This window comes from Musa acuminata, chromosome BXJ2-8 (assembly GCF_036884655.1).
Source record: "Musa acuminata AAA Group cultivar baxijiao chromosome BXJ2-8, Cavendish_Baxijiao_AAA, whole genome shotgun sequence".
Lineage (NCBI taxonomy): Eukaryota > Viridiplantae > Streptophyta > Magnoliopsida > Zingiberales > Musaceae > Musa > Musa acuminata.
The window spans coordinates 54,389,099-54,405,268 of record NC_088345.1 but is presented as its reverse complement, the minus strand read 5'-3'; the positions used below and the strand labels follow the sequence as shown (position 1 = coordinate 54,405,268).

At 36.9% G+C, this 16,170-nt stretch overlaps 2 protein-coding genes and 1 non-coding gene across 3 annotated transcripts; 1 reads left to right on the top strand and 2 right to left on the bottom strand.

Annotated features, from left to right (window-relative positions):
* Window positions 1–6,334: 6,334 nt before the first annotated feature.
* Window positions 6,335–10,816, bottom strand: LOC103995519 (uncharacterized). Its single transcript, XM_009416116.3, has 4 exons — window positions 10,510–10,816; window positions 10,317–10,421; window positions 10,099–10,225; window positions 6,335–6,777 (listed from the first exon to the last, which is right to left on the bottom strand). The coding sequence occupies exons 1-4, from the start codon at window positions 10,744–10,746 to the stop codon at window positions 6,557–6,559; spliced, it is 690 nt and encodes a 229-aa protein (XP_009414391.2). The 5' UTR covers window positions 10,747–10,816; the 3' UTR covers window positions 6,335–6,556.
* Window positions 10,817–10,897: 81 nt separating this feature from the next.
* TRNAS-UGA (transfer RNA serine (anticodon UGA)) lies at window positions 10,898–10,979 on the bottom strand. Its single transcript has one exon. It is a non-coding gene; the product is annotated as a tRNA-Ser (tRNA).
* A 1,244-nt stretch (window positions 10,980–12,223) lies between these two features.
* Window positions 12,224–14,669, top strand: LOC135618344 (uncharacterized). The gene is made up of 5 exons (XM_065119228.1): window positions 12,224–12,433; window positions 12,516–12,565; window positions 13,188–13,311; window positions 13,394–13,498; window positions 13,920–14,669. The coding sequence occupies exons 1-5, from the start codon at window positions 12,253–12,255 to the stop codon at window positions 14,543–14,545; spliced, it is 1,086 nt and encodes a 361-aa protein (XP_064975300.1). The 5' UTR covers window positions 12,224–12,252; the 3' UTR covers window positions 14,546–14,669.
* Window positions 14,670–16,170: the final 1,501 nt, after the last annotated feature.

Below are 16,170 nucleotides of genomic sequence, written 5' to 3'. Positions count from 1 at the left end.
TTTAAAAAATTAATTTATACGCATTAACTATCAAATATGAAATGGAAATAATACTTTCAATAAAAGAAGGAACAAAGTAACATGCATTAGTAACTCTATTAGGAAGATATAGGGTGACCTCACCGATAGTTACTATAGTAACTTTTACTTAATTATTCATCTTGAGGTAAATCTCGCTTATTATTAATCTCCTAAGTTTTGCTAGAACCTGTAATGAATTACATAAATGATAAATATTATCGGTATTTAATGGATCAACGTTAGAGAAAAGTTTGCAAGGGCTCCTTCATCCACAAACTAAGATCTGCGATTTATGGGACATATAGTCTCCTCTAGGTGAAAACGTCTCAACCATGTACATGTTTTTTATCGATTCGAGTTTTACGCGCTCTGTTGTCACCCGGAAATCTAATAAGATCTATTTTGGGAATGATTTTTGTTTTTATTTTTTTACTGTGTATGTAATGCTCTTTAATATTTCCTAACACATCTGTATATACACGGTATAAGACATACATTTTTCTAGACAAAGAAAAACTAGTAAAGGAAACTTTTATGTTATTTATTAGCCAAATAATTAATACAATAGTTCAAACATATACCTCTAAGGTCTAGCAAAACTTCTTTCTTGGAAAAAACTTGCAGCCCCTTCTTGCTCATGTGTCCCAATTGCTTATACGACAATTTCATGCTGAAGTCTTTCTTTGTAGCATTCAACTGCTCACTACTAGTCATAGTTGTCCTACAAGCCAATCATGTGAGTGATGACACATGTGACATGACATGCACTCTTTATTATTATTATGATATATTTTCTCACTTTATATTGCTTAATATATAAATATATTATGATGTTCATGGATCTGCATAATGAGAGTCAGATCGTGATGAGATCACGATAATGAGATCGATTCACCTCTATACACAAACTCTAAATAATCCTAGTCATAGGTTACTTGAGAAAAACATCGAGATAACCGAATATACTGGTGTGTTGCATACCCGTTCATATGATGGAGGCAGTTGGTCTCAAAACTACTCGTGTGGGAACACTAGAGCTACAGTGCAAGTGCTCATTGGAGAATAAGTTCACTGATTGATCTACTCATAGAATGTCGAATGGTTAATGATACATCATTGTCAAACATCGATTCCGTCGTTTCAGTGGTGTTCCTGGTCCTTAGAGTTGAGACACCAAGGATATTTTGTATGAGTACTCTACTCTTTAATATCAGACTTATATGTTTGGAAGTTCCAAATCCAGTATAGCTGATTATTGGGAGTGACAACCAACCTTACGAGGGCTATTGAGTATTGATAAAGGATCATCTACTGTTGGTATCATGAGAGAAATATCTCATGTGTTCTTGCTTAGACAAATCCTTGGCTAAGGTCATTCAAATTGAGAGAGAAAGAGTTTCCTAAGAGAATCCGATTAGAGCAAGACTCGAGGAGAAACCGTATGAGTCTGACAACACTATGTCCGATATATAGTCTTTAGGACATTAAGTAGACGAGGGACTATAGGTACACGATAACTGAGGACAAATAGGTCCAAATGATTGGATTCTCTTGTATCATCTAGGGACTGTAGTATAATGGCCTAGTACGTTCGTAATCGATTAGTCAAGAGAATTATTACGGAGATAATAATTCACTGAGCCAGAAGGAGTTCTAACATATATGACTCACGACCAATTAGATATTGGGCTTAGAGGGTCACACACATATGGTAGGTGTTACAATGAGTAGAGGTTTAGATATAAGATATCCGCCAAAGCATCTATATTATTGGATATTCGTTAAGCTCATGAATTATTAGATCCTATAGATGAGATCCAATAAGAGTTAATAAGAGATTATTGGGTAGAGATCCAATAATCTAAGAGGCTTGGGTAATTAGATAGAGATCCAATGCTCAATAGGGCAGGATCCATTATGATTAAGTTGATAGAGGGGCTCTATAAATAGGAGAGAACTAAAGGGTCATAGGCTAGGCTTCTTAGTTATCACCTCCTATTCTCCTCTCATCTTCTCCTTCTCAGCCAATAGGTGTGGAAATTTGGGCAGCGATTTGAGGAGCATCTGCATAGCCCCTGTTGTGTGGATCATTGCTAGAGAGGAGGACGCTTGATCCCCTTCATCCTCTCTCATAGATACGTAGGAATTCATGGATATATAATTTCCCTATGTAATACGACTATCTCTCATATGGTTTTTAGTTTCGCGGGTATTTATGCACCAATCTTCGTACCACAATGAATACCTTTTGAAAAATTTAGGATTTTTGTTTTATGTTCTTTCGCTGCGCATGTGATGTCGCCCTTAGATTTTTCAATACAAAGTGTTATATTTTCTTTCCACTAGCTACAAAAAGAGAACTCTTATTGAGCTTTCATTGCCCTTTGTGAAATTTACTATCAAAATCTTCATCAACTAGCCTTCGAATTGTAATTAAATTTAACCTCAAGTCAACCATATGCCTCACATCCTTAAACACCAACTTGTAGCTACGGTTGGTCTTTATATGAATATCAACCATGCTGATAATGTATGTTATACCATAATTGCCCATTTTGACAATACCATAATTTTTAGATCTATAAGTAGCAAATAACTCCCTCCGTGGTGTAGCATGATAAGAAACACATATGTCAATCACCCACTCAAGATCCTAACATATATAAGAAAAAATATTATCAGAAGTAGACAAAATCATCATACACTATAGCTATAGTATTCTCTTTTAACTCCATAAGCTCAATTTATTTTCTTTTTGCTCTTCTTAAGTTGCGTGTATTGATTCTTATAATGTCCTTTCTCATTATAATTATATCAAACAATATCTTTTCTTAATCCTGACTTACTACTAGGCATGTGTAAACTACTTCTATCCTTAGATTTTAACCTTCATATATTCTCTAAGACAAGTGCCTATGAATCAATCTGAGATATTATTGAATTTTTTCCCCTCAACTCCTCATTCAACAAACTGCTTGTTACTTGGCTCATAGTGACAACACAGTCTAGCACAGAATTGCTGAGGGAAACCACTAGTTTCTCCCAACTTTATGACAATAAACTAAGAAGTGTCAATACTTGCAACTCACCATCAAAAGACATTTTCATAAATAATAACTGGTTAGTAATACTTTGCGTTTCATTCAAATGCTCAGTAATATAAGTGCCCTCTTTATATTTTAGGTTCACAAGTTTTCTGATCAAGAAAGCCTTGTTATCAACACTTTTTCTCTCGTAAAGACCTTTTTATCTTTTTATAAAGAGAGTGTGCAGAATTTTCAACGGAGACATGATGAAAAATATTGTCATCGAGTCATTGTCAAATAAACTCAATTATTTTTCAATTTAACTTCTTCCACTATAAATCCTTATAATACAAAAGATCTTTCATTCTTAATTTTTATATCATTCAATTGTTTCCGTTCAAACTAACATGCATAATTTTTATATAAAGCCTTCGTGTTGTACTCTCACGGTGTATAAACATCTCCATGATTAATTATTTTGTATTAATATTCTTGTGGCTGCACTACTGAATTTGACTAATATGTATCATCTTGGAATTTGATCGTACGGTCGTCGAAAGAATATTATAGAGGCATTATGTATACATAGGTACATATGTCTTCTTAATACACAGCTTCGGGTCGGGTTTGAACATATTCCCAACTGTAATATTCAAGCAGACTAGTGTTTCATAAAGAAGAGGATAAAAAAGACACCAATCCAATCCTTAATGCATCACATGATAGTTACAACATGAAGATAAGGATCGTAAACATCAAGTTACCTATGAATCATAGTGGACTAACGATTAAAATGGTATAATAAGGATGGTCGATCAAGCTCTTTGTTCAATCTTCAAGGATACGAACCACATCGTTTACATTGCAATCGGAACGTCATCAGGAAATGGAAGAAGAAGATTCATATCATTTCATACAAAAACTTGCTTGCGAGTTAAGGTCATCAAATCCAGCCATTGTGAGATCCCAACCACTTGATCGTCGACATATGCAAGAACAAGGTCACACCCACTTATAAGCATGTGCTTCTCCTAGCTCCTCACAGTCTTAGGATGATAAGGAAACAATCATTGCATGAAGAATCGAAGCAGGCTAATGATGGGATCTTCCAGTCCCAGCACAATCCCCTGGCCTTCTTTGGCAGACATGTCGATGGAGATCTGACCAGGTTTCCTCATCAGGTAACGCAAACTCTGACCCCTTCATCATCACCCTTCTCCAACCGAGAAGGACCATAACATGTCATATACTTGCCCCTTCCTTTCCATATTAACCTCCTCCAACCACTGCTGCAACTGAATAGATCGATCGTGGAGTTATAAGAGGGTCGAGGCAGCTACGGCCGGAGAAGAAGCTCGTGATCTCCATAAAGACGACTGCATGCAGTGCTTGCCCTTCGACCGATGAGATGCCGGAGGCCGGCTCTACTGGTCAAGGGAAGGCGTCGACGTCGTCGAGGATCAGCAAGAAGGATGTGATCCACATGGAGCGGAGCCGGAGGGAGAAGATGACCGAGTTCTACACCATGCTGCAGTCGATGGTTCCAAATCTTTTCCCCAAGGTCAGCACTCTTTGTGTGAGGAGTTCATGGATTCTCTCGACGTAACACCTGCTAAAGCAGATCCAACAAGTTGTGCAGGCGACGAGGACGAGGATCGTCGACGAAGCAATAGCGTACATCAAAGGCCTCGAAGAAGTCATCGGAGCGCTCGAGGCGCAGAAGGCGGCGAGGGAAGCATCGAGCGGACCGGCCACGCTGCACAGCCAACGGAGCTCGACGGTGGAGGTGTCCACGTCGGCCAATACCGCGTTCTTCGCGATAAGCTTCGCGGCACGGCCCGGCATGGTCATGAAAGTTCTGCAAGTTTTCGAGGACCACAAGGCGGAGGTCCTCAACGCCACGATCGCATGCAACGATGGAAGCGTTACGGTGACCGTGACGGCGTCGGAGATGGAAGAAGAGGCTCTGGGTAAGATCAAGGGGGACCTCATTGTCATATAGTCTCAGAGTTAGTCGCCTACGAGTGTTTGTTGTGTTTGCAATGAGTTGGGTTTAGTGGAAGTAGGTGAATTGTACATGATTAATCTCTGAGGCTATGAACTGTACAGTTTCAGGTGGCTTTGGGTCCCCAGTAACCCTAAGAAAGACGACTAGAACTGCACGGTTCTGAAAGCAGACTTTAGCTTCTCTCTTCCTTCTTCTCTCCAAGTGTTTTGACTAGTAGAATAGCCCGGTTCCCAAAGCATATCATTCGAGGTGGACGGGGCTTTCCCGACTGCAAATTCTCGTCAGTCAAGCTGTTCTTTCTAACCATCTCTCTCTCTCTCTCTCTCTCTCTCAGTCTCTTTCTGTGAGTGTTCTCTCCCATCATCTTCGTATATAAGATATGGGAAAGGAGGGGAGTTGTTATCGGTTGTGTCGTCAGTCATTTTTGCGGCGCATGCCACCGAAAGGCAAGTGATAGGAGGACAGCAGTCTCAGTACTCACAACAGAGAAAACAAGTAACAGCTAATGACCGAGGTCTATTTCTAATTATCAACAAGGACTTGACTGCTTTGACTGTTTGATTCATGTCCTTATCAGCAAAAAAAAACACAACAAGTAGCGAAAAGATTCAAATTGATGTTGCTTTGACTGTATGTACATGTAGATGGAACGGCAATAGGGAAGGTACTCTTGGATTCATGGGTTACTTACTGCTTTCCCGTTCTAAAATAATCTTTGTTCCTAGTTCTTAGTTGGATGCATGATCTTGTCCTGTTAGCAAGCATTTTGAGTGAGAAACAACGTAAAGAGAAGCATTCTTTCATCAGTTTGAGACATGGAATAATTACTTCTCCTTTTACTGCCATTGGCGACAGATCAGTGAAAGTGCAGACCATGAGGTGTGTGGTGGTGTATATAATAAATATGTTCTACTCCAACGCAAAAAAGAGAGACAACATTTGCTTGCTGCTGCTGCTGCTGCTCCTGCTGAAGGACATCAAGTTGATGAGCCAGTTAGTCACATGAAAGATACGTAAAGTAATTAAGTAAATGACATTTAAATAAGACATGGAAATGATGTAGGTAATATATAAAGATCTTAGATGTGTTCTTTAGAGCAAATATCAGTGTTGCTAAGAACAAGATTACGTTGTGAAAGGAATAGTTGTGTAGCGTCACTTCTAAAGGATGCAAGTCAACTAATTTCTGACGCAGACTCTCAAAGAAATGAAGAGGAACTCGGTTTCAGCATTCATTCAGTTGAATGTTTAGGGTTTCGACCACATTAAACATGGTATATACGGGAATTCAAAGCCATGTATAATTCAAAATCAACTAATAAATGTGTAAGTCATAAAACTGTAACCTACTCAAACAAACTAGCTAACACATCAAAAATAAAAATAAAAATAAAAATAAAAGAAGCTGCCTGACCTAAGTTTAGGTTACTAGTAGTGTATATGTATGTAGCTTCCCCGAGATGACCATCTATCTTTCCTCTCAGATGGTCATACACTGCACTCAATCATCAAACAGGGCTTCCAAAAGGTTTGTCAACTTGGAATCATTGTTCCCGTTCTCCTCAAAGATATCTATAGAAGCTGATTGCTGTCTGCTCTTCCGCTCCTCCACAATGGATTCAACCGAACTGGCACAATAATTCCTCCTAATCTGCTTGACGGGTTTCTCAGCTACGGTGAACTTGTTGCCCTCTCTACTTCTTTCAGGAAAACCTGCCCAAACTGGAAGGATCCCATAGAAAGGAGACGAGAGTGTAAGAGAGCGGAAACAGAAAAGGAATGAACAACACTACATTGCAGCATGACCAAGTATCATAGAGTTCAAATTATTTAAAATTGCAGAATTCACTGATCTTAAAACCCATCAAAAAAAAAATGTTAGTCATCAAACAAGATGCTAAAGACGCAAAGGCAAGAGTGTCATAACGCACGTTGAGTGTGCAAAGTTTGGCAATGAATTCCAGGGCATATCACTGACATTTTTCCCAGAAACAGATTGATAACAACTCAAGAATTTGTAAAGATCAAGAGAATATAAATTCCCTAGCTCTTAGCATACCACTACAACCTGTCCTCTACTTCATATAGAGAAGTATTCCTCTAACCTTAAACAACAGATCTCTGAAATCTTTTAGTTCTAGGATAGCTTTCCTTGACAGATGTTTAGTTGCCATTGATACACATCATTGCCAACAATCAACTAGCCATGAGATGTTTGTTTGATTGTCAACTTTGTAAGTGCAGCCCTTTTACTGAATTGGTTACTCTATTAGAGCAGTGCACTGTAAAGTGAGTTCAATTGAGCAGATATCATAAAGAAACCAGTTCAACAGAACAAATGGGAGAAGGAAAACAAGAATTCTAAGAGAAAAAGTTAAAGCACCAAAGCTGCAAAATGCAAAGTAAATTAATTTCACATATAATACAATGAAAAAATCAATCTATCACCCAATAAAAAACCATAAACAGCATAAAGAAAAAAAACTGTGTAAATGCTGCAAAAATTAGCAAAAAATCTTGAGTATAGGACCGTTGCTTGTATTCATGGTAAATCTTCATATTTGCATGCACAAAACTGAAAGATATTTGCTCACATACAAAGATCCAAGGTGTGCATCTGTAACATAAGAGCAAGGAAATTATATATTTGCAACTCTAGAGGTCTACATGTAGATCTGTTTCCAGTCCACCAGAAGCTTTCCCATATAGGCATTAAACCTCCTAAATATATTAAATGCATTAGTAAAGGTTGGCATCATGGATCAATTCTCTGCCATCAAACTCTATTGAGGAAAATAAAACTAGTCCAACTAGTAGTGATAATATCTCATATTATTCTTTCTCATAGAATTTTCTGGAGGCCTATAGGTAGAGATCTATATTGAATGGCATCGTAAAAATCAAATTTAGCTTCCAAAATTTTACCACAACTTCTGTATTCCAAAATCATTAAATATTCCATATTATGGTTTCTACCTGAAGACAACATATTTTGAAACATCCATTATAGTGTAAAGAGAATTTTACAGTTATCTAGTATCATATGTTTTAAAAATGTAAGTTGTTTACAATTCCATAGGGTTCCATCCCTAGAGATTAATCTTCAAACAAAATTATAATATAATCCTTATCAGGATCATTGCTTAATTTAGCATCTTTTGGTGTCAATAGTTTCTTTGATGCCTTTAACATATAATTTCCTTGCATGTCATGAAATCACCTTACAATATTTGAGCAATGAACGTTATAAGTTCTTTAGGAACAAAAGAATCCATTCTATTACTTGACTAATTACTATATATAAGTAATAGTCCATGACTCATTAACCATTGGTACATACAAACCAAAGACCATGAGAAAGCCAAATTGATTTACTTTTTCTCCCTAGACCAACTAGGCAAATAAGTCTTGGAGTTCTCCTCAGAGGAGGAAGTTTATTTTAACCATACCACTAGGACAGGAAGGATATATCCACTGCCTCATTTTTCTTATTTTCTTTTATGAAGATTAATAAACATGGAGACCATACTGGATCTGGTTGTCTTTTTATACCAGCCAAGTAAGCTGCATGGCTGTTCAAATGTTCCCTTTTCTTCAAACCATCAAGTGACTGAGGTTAAAATTCCTAATTGAAGTTCTAAAAAGACAGATAAAAGACAGCATGGTAGATCCCTTTTATTTTCTTGACTTTTGGAATAAAACCTTGACATTTTGATGTAACATCATTTATCACTACACTTCTAGTGCTCAACTTGTATGAGTAACGAAAAGGTACGTTCTTCTTAACAGTGTAAAAGGCTATTACCTATAAAATAAGAAAGAGAGGAGATGGAGAAGTAACCGGCGCAAGGCTGTGGAGGAAGGTGGGGGAAGGTGGAAAATGGTAGCAGACGAAGCTGCAAATGGCGGTGGATGAAGTTGCCAATGGCAGCGGATGAAGCATAGGGTTTCGCTTGTTGCTTTCACTGGGTTGGGGGGTGAGTGGCATTAGTTGGTTCGGTTAAACCAACTTAGTCACCTAGACTCGAACCTAGGCTGAGCCACGACCAATTTGGCTTGGGCGCACACTCAAGTTGCCCAGCACCTAAGCTCTAGCGCGCGCCGAGTGGCACTTTATTGAAACGTCTCGCCCCGTCATGTTACTAGCTGCTCGTGTCTCGCCTCGCCTCACCTCATCTGAGCACCTTTCGAAAACACTGAATGCAATGGTTTGGTTGCTAAAGGCGTTAAATCAAAATCACATCAACATACAAATTCTCATAACAATTAGATGCTCAACAACTACTATGCTTTGTATTCATAGCAGAGTAAATAATAATTTGAATGGCAGAGAGCAGAAAGATATGGTTACAAATATCTATGAATAGACGCCATGGACCTATTTGATCATCAAGATGAATAAAAAAAAAGTTCTCAAATAATCTATAGTGGTTGCTTCTAGGTTTAATCTAATAAAAGCAAACATCAATGTGCATCCAAAAAAGTTTTGAAGTTATCATAGAAAACCTAGAGATATAAAGTAGAATTGCAATTCCAAAATCCAGTGTATGCACAAAGACCTTCATCTTAAATGTCATCTAGGAAAGCAAAGTGGAGAGAAGATGGAAGGTCCAGGCACTTCTCCTTACAATTAAAGCTTCACATTTTGAATGAATAAACAAACAGACAAGCTGCCAATTTTCTGCATGGACAAACGTGGGACAGACCTTGTACAGCAGTTTCAAGTTCTAGTCAAATCACATTTTAGCATACATACTTGCAACTAGTTTCTCGATAACTTCAACAACTCTCGAGTACACTAGAAAGTGGACATCCTTCATAGCTATTAAATTAGGAGGTTAAAGCTTGTGACATTTGTATTTAGCTATTAAATTTACTTAATAGTAAATTTCTAATTGTTGCATAAAAATACACCATATAACAGTACATCAATTATATAACGCACTTATCTAAAGCAACAGACATCAGTTCTTGAATTAAAAAAATGAGATCAATATAGAGAAAAGAAATGGCTTCTGGATAGCAGAAGGAAATAAAAATTACCTCCGAAGTGGTGCAGTACAATAGAAGCCGCAACTGTGACATTAAGTGATGCAGTTCCACATCCGTATTGGGGAATGTAAACAAAGAAGTCACATATCTCACACTCCTTCGCGGAGAGCCCCGTTCCCTTCATCACGATAAGAAGAAATTCCAAAAAAATGTTCATAATCATAAGAAAAAGAATAAGGAGCAAAAACTTCAATGCAAGCGGAGCAGACCTCGTTGCCGAGGAGAAAAGCTGTGCTCTTCCTGAAAGGGTGATCCGCGATGGAGAGCGCCCCATCGGTGATCTCTACCCCGCATACGTCACAGTTCCTCTCCTCCTAAAAGTAGGATGAGAAGTGGATGAAGAGGACCAGATTAACGCGAAATGGAAACCCTAGATTGGGAGGAGGGTTTATGAGAGAGTGCCTTGAGGTAGTGGCGCGCTTGGGAGAGGGAGTGGAAGTGGCGAAAGCGGAGGTGGGAGGTGGATCCGTGGCTGCCGAAGGCGTTGAAGTCGCGGCGGCCGACGAGGACGATCTCCGACACGCCGAAAGCGGTGGCGCTGCGAACCATCGTCCCCACGTTGTGGCGCTTCGCCACGTTGTGCACCACCACCAGGCTCTCCACCGAAGCCGGCAAGGTGGCGGCCTCTCCCGCGTCCATGGCGCCGACCAGAGACAGAGCGGGGGCTGGCGCAGAATGACTGCAATGGTGCTACGGAATAAAGAGGGAGAAAAAGAGTGGTTCGAGTCGGGAAGGTAACGGTTAAAAGAGAAAATTCAAAAATTAAAAAATGCCATTAAAAATTTTAGTTCGTCGACAGCAGGGTTCGAACCTGCGCGGGCGAAGCCCAACAGATTTCAAGTCTGTCTCCTTAACCACTCGGACATATCGACATGTGTTGAAATGGAATGATTTAAAATATAAAATTATAATTAAATATATTATATATATTGAATATTTTTATTATAGATATAATATATTTGAAATTTTTAAAATATGGATAGTTTTATAAAATATTAAATTTTCCGCACATGCTTGTAGAGGAAAAATCATTAATGTTCTTACTAAAATTCAAATATTGTTGGATGATTTCTCAAAAAAAAAATCTCCTCTGTTTAGGTTTTTTTTTTTTTTTTTTAAAAGATACTTCCTTTCCATATTTTCCTAATCATGTCCTTCTTTACCTAAATTTGAATATACCTTTGATCTATCTGGTCACCAAACACCTATCCTTTTTCATCTCTTTTCCTACCCCAGTTATAGTGATTTTCTACTGCATTATAGTTTTTTCTTGATATTATTAAAAAATTTATAAATTAGTAAAAAAAAAAACTATAACTGAGCATTTTTAGGTTTGATTCATACACCTAGTATAGGTAGGAATCATAAGTATTTTTCAACTAATTTTTATATGAATGCATAAAAAAAGTTCAAAAGTATTTTCTAATTTTTTTTAAAGTCCATTTCCCTCTATTATAGTGTTTTATAATAGAGCTACGGTGCTTTTGAAAATATGGTATAAGCACTCTAACCATATTGTTATAAAAAAAAAACACTCTAGCTTATATAGAAAAGATAAAATTATTTGAATGTTTAATAGAGAACATTTAAGAAAATATATATTTTGAAAATATTATAGGACTATAGTGTTTTCAACGGAAAAATACTATAGCACAAAAATATTATGTACTCTTTTAGGAAATCTAGTTTTTTTTTTTTGTTTTGAAAAAAAAAATCCTTAATGGTGAATATTGGCGATATTTTCATTAAGGATGTTATTAACTATATACTTTTTCGATGGTTGATCCAGGGATATTTGTATAGACTAGGGAAATTAATTCTTTTTGTTTTGGAATGTTGTTACTTCCTCTATTTATCTCCTCATAAAATGCAATGCATGAAGAAGAAGAACCTCTCCCATTTGCATATCAATACTATCCCAAAGAATCCTAAATTATATCCAATATACCACCACTTGGATAAGAACAAACCTGCCGCCATGAATCAAGGAAAGATTCGGTAGAATTCCATCCTATCCAAACAAGCCAAATCTGTCTCTTCTATTGTCGCCGCAGCACGTTAAATACCATATCTGATCGACGAAAAAAATACTGTCACCTCTCTCCCTCCTCTTCCTCATCTCTCTTCTTTCCGCCAAGACCAGCCATGGCGAGGATCTCGGTGCTCTTTTTCTTCCTCTCTCTTCTGCTTCTGGCCACCGCAGGCGTTTCTGCTGGAGCGCCGAGGAACAGGGTCGGGATTTATGAGCTCAGGAGAGGGGAGTTCTCCGTCAAAGTCACCAACTGGGGTGCGACGATTACCTCGGTCGTTCTCCCTGACTCCAAAGGTTGAGGATTTCAGATATTACTGTTGTGTTCTTCTGTAGCAATAATGCACGTCGGTTACCATGTTTTGCTTCTACGTGACAGGGAAGTTGGCTGACATAGCTCTCGGATATGATGGAATCCGCCCTTATACTGTAAGAAATCGTGATCCCTTACGGATGCATCTCTTCCTTGTTCTTGCGAAACATAGCAATGAGTTCCTTCCTTTCTAACATGTGTACAGATTCGACAAGTTGATCATTTTGATGTCCAGATTAGGTTGTTGTCCTTTTAGGGTTTTTTTGTTGGAAATAGCAGCAAAGTATTTTTCTCGACATTTGGGTTGATTTCATTCATCATCCTCTTCATAAGTTTATATCAATTAGTAGTATATATCTTTCAAAAACTCAAAAGAGTTTCGACTTTTATTTTAGTTAATTTCCATTAGTTGATTACATCAAAACTCAACAACAATATTTATTTAATGGGACGCTTCAACCTATGATTAGGTAATATTGTCAGTTTTAAGTCTTCAATTCTTTACTAATATTTCTAATAAATATTGTTTTTCTTTTAAGATTAAGTTTATTGTAAAGGACAATAGCATGTCAATAGCAGTCTTTGTCATAGTAGCATGTCAATCCGCAGACGTACATCACGCAAATGTAATCTTAAAAATTGGTTTCGAGAAATAAGTTAATTTTTGACTTGGAGATTTCGTACTGAAGATTATGATTAATTGAATAGCTCCGCAATACATTGCATTTGTTCGTGCAGAACGACACCACCAATTTTGGAGCATTGGTGGGACGAGTTGCCAACAGGATTGCAAATGCACGGTTCACTCTCAATGGGACGACGTATCATCTCTTGCCCAACGACGGAAACAACACTCTCCACGGTATGTCTCCTTTGATTCATGATACATTATTATTATTATTATTATTATTATGTTATGATACATTATTATTATTCTGCATTAGGTGGGCCTAGAGGATTCGGTCGGGTGATTTGGACTGTGAAAGATAAGGTTGATGGAGAATATCCTTACATCACCTTGTACTATCGCAGCTTCGATGGAGAGCAAGGTATAATTCCCTCCTCCTCCTTTTAATTACATTAAGCTTCCATTTTATGCACTACAAGATGTGACCTACTTCTTTCTACCCATCTTGTAGTTTCTTTGCTAATTCTAGTGTTTCTGACTATCTTATTTTGTGAAGAAAAAGATGAACATGATGATGCATATCGACATAACTTCTGCTAGGGTTCTACATGAGTAAGAATGCTATTGTTTGCATTCTTCATTCTACTACAAGTGTGAGAAAGCTTAAACTGATGAAAGACGATTGTCAATAGAATGATACCTCTTAAACTGGAGGAGAAAAATAGAAAAAAAATATCTAATATATATGAAGATTAAGATAAAACAATGTACTAAATAAATGCTAGTAATAATGACTGCACTGCAGTTAACAATCTTTTTGCCTGCTCTGCATCATCAAACAGGCTTCCCTGGTGATCTCGATGTCTACGTTACCTACAAAATCGACGACGACTTCGTTTTGAGTGTCATCATGCATGCGGTGCCGCTGACCAAGCCCACACCCATAAACCTAGCGCAGCACACCTACTGGAACCTCGGCGGTCACGAGAGCGGCTCCATCCTCGAGGACAGGATCAAAATCTTCGCCTCCCATATCACCCCCGTTAACGACCAGCTCATCCCTACCGGCGAGATCAGGTCCGTCTCTGGGACTCCCTTCGACTTCCGCGACCCGGCGAAGATCGGGAGCAAGATCGGCCGCGTCCCCGGTGGGTACGACATCAACTATGTTCTCAGCTCGCCCGCGGACGTGCAGGGTGTGAGGAAGGTTGCCGTCGTGGAGGACGGTCGCGGCTCCGGGAGAGTGCTCGAGCTTTGGGCTAACCAGCCCGGGGTGCAGTTCTACACGGGTAACTTCCTGAAGCACGAGAGGGGGAAGAATGGGCATTACTACAAGATCCATGACGGTCTGTGCTTGGAGACACAAGGCTTCCCTGACTCAGTGAACCACCCCAACTTCCCTAGCCAGATTTATAGTCCCGGGCAGGTTTACAAGCACCTAATGCAATTCAAGTTCTCATTCAAGTAGGGAGAGAGGCCTTTTCTTCTTATTAGTAGAGTAGATTCTTGTAACGATTTTAGTAAGTGTGGCTCTTTGGATATCCTCAAATTGTTCCTGATGCAAATAAACTATATATCATTACCTGATGCTTCTGATCCATAAATTAGAATCTTAAATTCTGTGACACGTCAGGAATTGCTTAGATTTTGTCATCCCTCGTAATCAGTGAAATTTCAATTCACAATATGTGCTTAATTCATTTGGAAATTTGTTTCTATTTTGGATTATAGTTCCCCAAGCGTAGAATCCTGAATTTTCGTCATTGAAATAATTCAAAAGTAGTATTTACAGAAATGGAAGGTGAATTACATTATTTATGAATGAAACAAAAGAAATAGTCTAACTATATTCGAATATAGTGTAGTAATTCAAGTCTTCAAAATTTTTTTTTCTTAATACAAGTGATTTTTCGATCATAAGTGGTTGTAAATTCACCTTAAATCAGAAAAAAATACAAAAACATAAATTTAATCTTTACATGACTAAAATAAGTAAAAAAAAAAAAAAAATCTATCTTAAGGTTTAAAAATAGAAAAAAGATGGTGATTTAGGTCTTTGTTAGTATTTGCAATGTTTTTTAAAAGTAAATTTTTTTGAAAAAAAAAGTCTCTAAAACCATGCAACCCTATTTAAAAAGAGTGTGATTCAGATTTTTTTTTTTCTTTCAATTTTTTCTAAAGACTTCAAAATTGACTTTTTTTTAAAAAAAAATCCCCTTATATGATATTCAGATGGTTTTTGACTTAAATGATCATAAATTCACTTTAGATTGGTAAAGTTTAAAAAAAGATGAAGGGTTAAAATCAATACAAAATTTCCATTTTAAAGGCTTAAAAATTATCATTTAGGCCCTGACAAGTCATTTTAAGGTTTATTAAAAATTTAAAATTTTTGAAAAAAAATGAAAGATGTGCTACACTATTTTTGGACATAATTATACTGTTTTAGAATAATACAGCATAAATTTTTTTTTTCTCAAAACATCAAAAAATCTTTTATGATAATTTCAAATTTATGATAATATTTAAGTGATTTTCCCAAATGGCTGTAAATTCACCTCGAATTAGGCAAAACTTAAAAAATCGATACAAATTCAACATTTTAAAGTTGAAATTAGTAAACAAAACCTATTTTAAAAGACTTCAAATGTAGAATAGTTAGTCATTCAGGCTTTTATAAGTTGTATTCGAAGTTTCTAACAATTTAAAATTTTTGGTAAAATGTAGAAGGTGTGAATTACAATAGTTTTTAATGAGGTTACATTGTGTTTTGAATATGATAAAAAAAAAACCGATATCAATTTATTAAAATACAGAATAATTCAGGTCTCTATTTTTTTAATCAAAACTTTTAAAATATCTTCTTTTACAATATTCAAATATTTTTTTGCCACAAGAGTTATAAATTCATCTCAATTTGTGTAAAATTAAACCTTGAAATCAGTAAAAAATACATTTTGTTAAAAATTAAATAGAGAAAAAATAGTCATCATAATATTATTGTAAGTCATTTTCAAGGTTTTTTCAAATTTTGAGAATTTTTACAATTAATAGTTAACATTTATTAATTTATTTAATGTATTTATTATATTA